A 2844-nucleotide genomic window follows, 5' to 3' on the forward strand; every position below is an offset into this window, starting at 1 on the left:
TTTAGACCCTACGTCCACTTTTCAAATCGTTCAGAGTACGCATTCCCTAAGAACCAACGGGCGCGCTGCACTAAACCGCGGCGACGCTGCGAAGCCACCGTGCTTACACGACCTGACTCCACCAGCAGTCCTGCTGCTGCAGCTTCTCTGCTCTTGGACCTATTACACCACATCCCGAAACCCAGGAAGTCCCCGAACCCAGGTTTCTCCCAAGTTTGGTGCCAAAATAACGTAGCAGCAACACGCAACCTGAAAGCACGTAAAGACACTTTCCAGTCTTACCGACTCACTTAAGCGAATGCGTTTCACTGAAAAGCCAACACCAGAACTAGGCGTGGTGAGAAATACAGAACGTGTGTGCCACACTCCCACCCCAAAACGCAACACGCTCTGAATCCGAAGCACAGCAGCGTGGGCTCACGTGTTTGAATCTGCTTCCCAGCACGCCCGCCGGGCGTCCCGAGGCAGCAGCGCCCTGGGGCAACAGGCAGCGGCGCAACCCGCACCCAGCGTGGGAACGGGCGCCCTGAGAAGCGGCTGCTCCAGGGCTGGGCCTGGTGGTGCCAACAAGTGAGGGAAGTGCCCCGCAAGAACCATGATGGGGCCTGGCAGGAGGGCATAAGAATCCAACCAAAAGAGCTGCCAGCGGCCAAAGGTGGAACATTCGAGCAGCCAAATAAACACCGGTAGTATCGATTATAACCCAGCACTAACGATATTACGCTGAAGGATAAAGTCAACGTCTTTGAGCCTGTACTGATATAACTGACTGCACTGATAAGGGGAGGGAAGGAACAACTCTTCCTTCCAGAAAAGTCTAATGAATACACGCACAGGAGGAGGGAAATGGAAAATCACCGTTAGACCACCACAGTAATGACAGCACAGGCCAAGCTGTCCTCACACGCGGAACAAGCGGGCGGATAAGGAGAACAGACCTAGCGCAGCGTGGGACCGGGCTAACCTTGCCCCGTGGCCCAGCCCCCGGGAAGGAGTCTCGAGGCCCCTGGAACGCGCCATCTGGCAGACAGGCCCCTTCAGACAGTCTGACAATGAGACTCGGGGTGGCAGCCGCTCGGCCTCCGGAGGGGGTGGGGCCGTCAGCACTGACCACAGCGCCAGGGACAGGGTGGCTGGTAGCTTCGCTGGGAGTGTCCTCTGCCTGCAGCCAACTGTACCGTGTGTCCCTTTGCTGCGACAATCCGTAATTATTCTGAGCCCTTCTAGAGAATTCGTGAACCCAGAGAGTCACAGGGACCCTCACACTTGCTGGAGGTGTGAGAGTGCGGTAATCCTGCAGGTCTGCACTCCAGCCCACAGTAGCCACCTCAAAACAGACACTTATCACTAAAAGGGAAAAGCAGAAACTTCACCATGGAGGACACAGCAGACCCCACCTCAACCAAGGGGCCAATGTCAGCTTTGCCCCAATAAGTTTACTGCATGGACCCCGACAAGATGCAGGGACAAGGGCACCTCACTTTGGGCCCCCCAAAACACACTACCTTGGTCCAATCAAGAGAAAGCACCAGACAGACCCGAAGGGAGTGACGCCCTGGACTGAAGAGCCAGCATCTCGACAGGAGCATCTGCAAGGTCGAGGACCAGACACAGAGGAAGAGGCCGAGGGGCTGACCCAGGACCCTGGGCAGAAGAGGGCCCTAGGGGACCGTCACGTGCACGTGAGGACTGAGCCCAGCGGTGGCCCATGGCCCCGGTCCTTCCCCAGCTTTGTGGACACACATGATCTCGGAACACGTCCACACGGGGGAGGTTTGGGTGAAGGGCACCACAACTGGGGACGACACACATGGAAGCGTGTTTCTGCAAGTCCAAAATGCCACCAAAGTAAAGGGTCGGGGGCAACAGGGCTCTGGAAAAGGGGCTGCGGCTCTCTATTTATCTTCCTCTGCCTCCTGGCTGTTACGGGACACAAGAGGGCTTCCCAGGTCAGGCGGGGCAAAGGCGAGCCTACACACCCCAAGAAGAAACTCCTCTCCCGCCTTCAGCCACACGTGAAGGCTGCATACTGGACAGGTTCCAGATTTCTATTTCCCTTGAAAGTCGACAGTCAATGAGCGTATAAAGTACCCTGACCACCCCTGGAGGATGCAAAGAAACCAGTTAGCTCATTATTTTGAAAACTGATTAAGAGAAAAATTTATACATTTCTGCTGACTTTCCTGTATGAGCAGAAGTTTTCCAGCTTAAAATGGGAAAGACAGCAACATCCTCCTGCAGCCTGATGATGAACAGTCCAGACCCTGGGCGTCCGCGGCTGGGCTGGCCATCAAGGGCCCCACAGACTCTAAGTCGAGTCAGAGCAAGGCCTCCAGCCAGAGCGCCTGGTTTACAGGAAACACGGAGACAGAGTGACCTGTTACCCTGAAGCGTGAGACCCGCCAACCTGACGGGGCAAACTGCCCAGCCTCCAGCACACACACGCACACACGGGCGGGGCTACGAGTGTGAAAGAGACCCCAGACATGCAACAACCAACAGGAAATACAGGCCTTACTTGGGTGATTAGAATAAACAGGTATAAAAGCATTCAGGGCATCTGAAACGACTGAAAATGGGAACGCTGGCTCGATACTGACTTTAAGGAAACACATACGGCTAACTCCTAAAGAGGTGATGACAGTGCCTGGCGTGTTCTTAAGTGTCCTTGTTTTTAAAAAGATAACGCTGAAATATTACGAAAACAAAACTGTCTCTACAGGTGCCGCCCCAGAGCAGCTCCACTTCCACGGAGCTGAGGCCCCGGCCCCTCACCAACTGTACCCTCGTGGACGCCACCACCACCTGCTACCGCCATCTCTGAAGCTCCCCGCCCCACCCCAC

General features: G+C 55.6%; 1 protein-coding gene across 1 annotated transcript in view; it reads right to left on the minus strand.

The window, feature by feature from the left end:
• Window positions 1–417: 417 nt before the first annotated feature.
• ZXDC (ZXD family zinc finger C) overlaps window positions 418–2844 on the minus strand; it is a gene marked incomplete at its 5' end in the record, with an annotated part of 16249 nt that continues 13822 nt past the window's right edge. The window contains 2 exons of the mRNA XM_007465290.1: window positions 418–475; window positions 965–1106. Of these exons, the coding sequence (XP_007465352.1) occupies window positions 418–475; window positions 965–1106 (200 nt within the window). The remainder of the gene's footprint in view (window positions 476–964; window positions 1107–2844) is intronic.

The sequence above is a fragment of the Lipotes vexillifer genome, unplaced genomic scaffold (assembly GCF_000442215.2).
Source record: "Lipotes vexillifer unplaced genomic scaffold, Lipotes_vexillifer_v1.1 scaffold1115, whole genome shotgun sequence".
Classification (NCBI taxonomy): domain Eukaryota; kingdom Metazoa; phylum Chordata; class Mammalia; order Artiodactyla; family Lipotidae; genus Lipotes; species Lipotes vexillifer.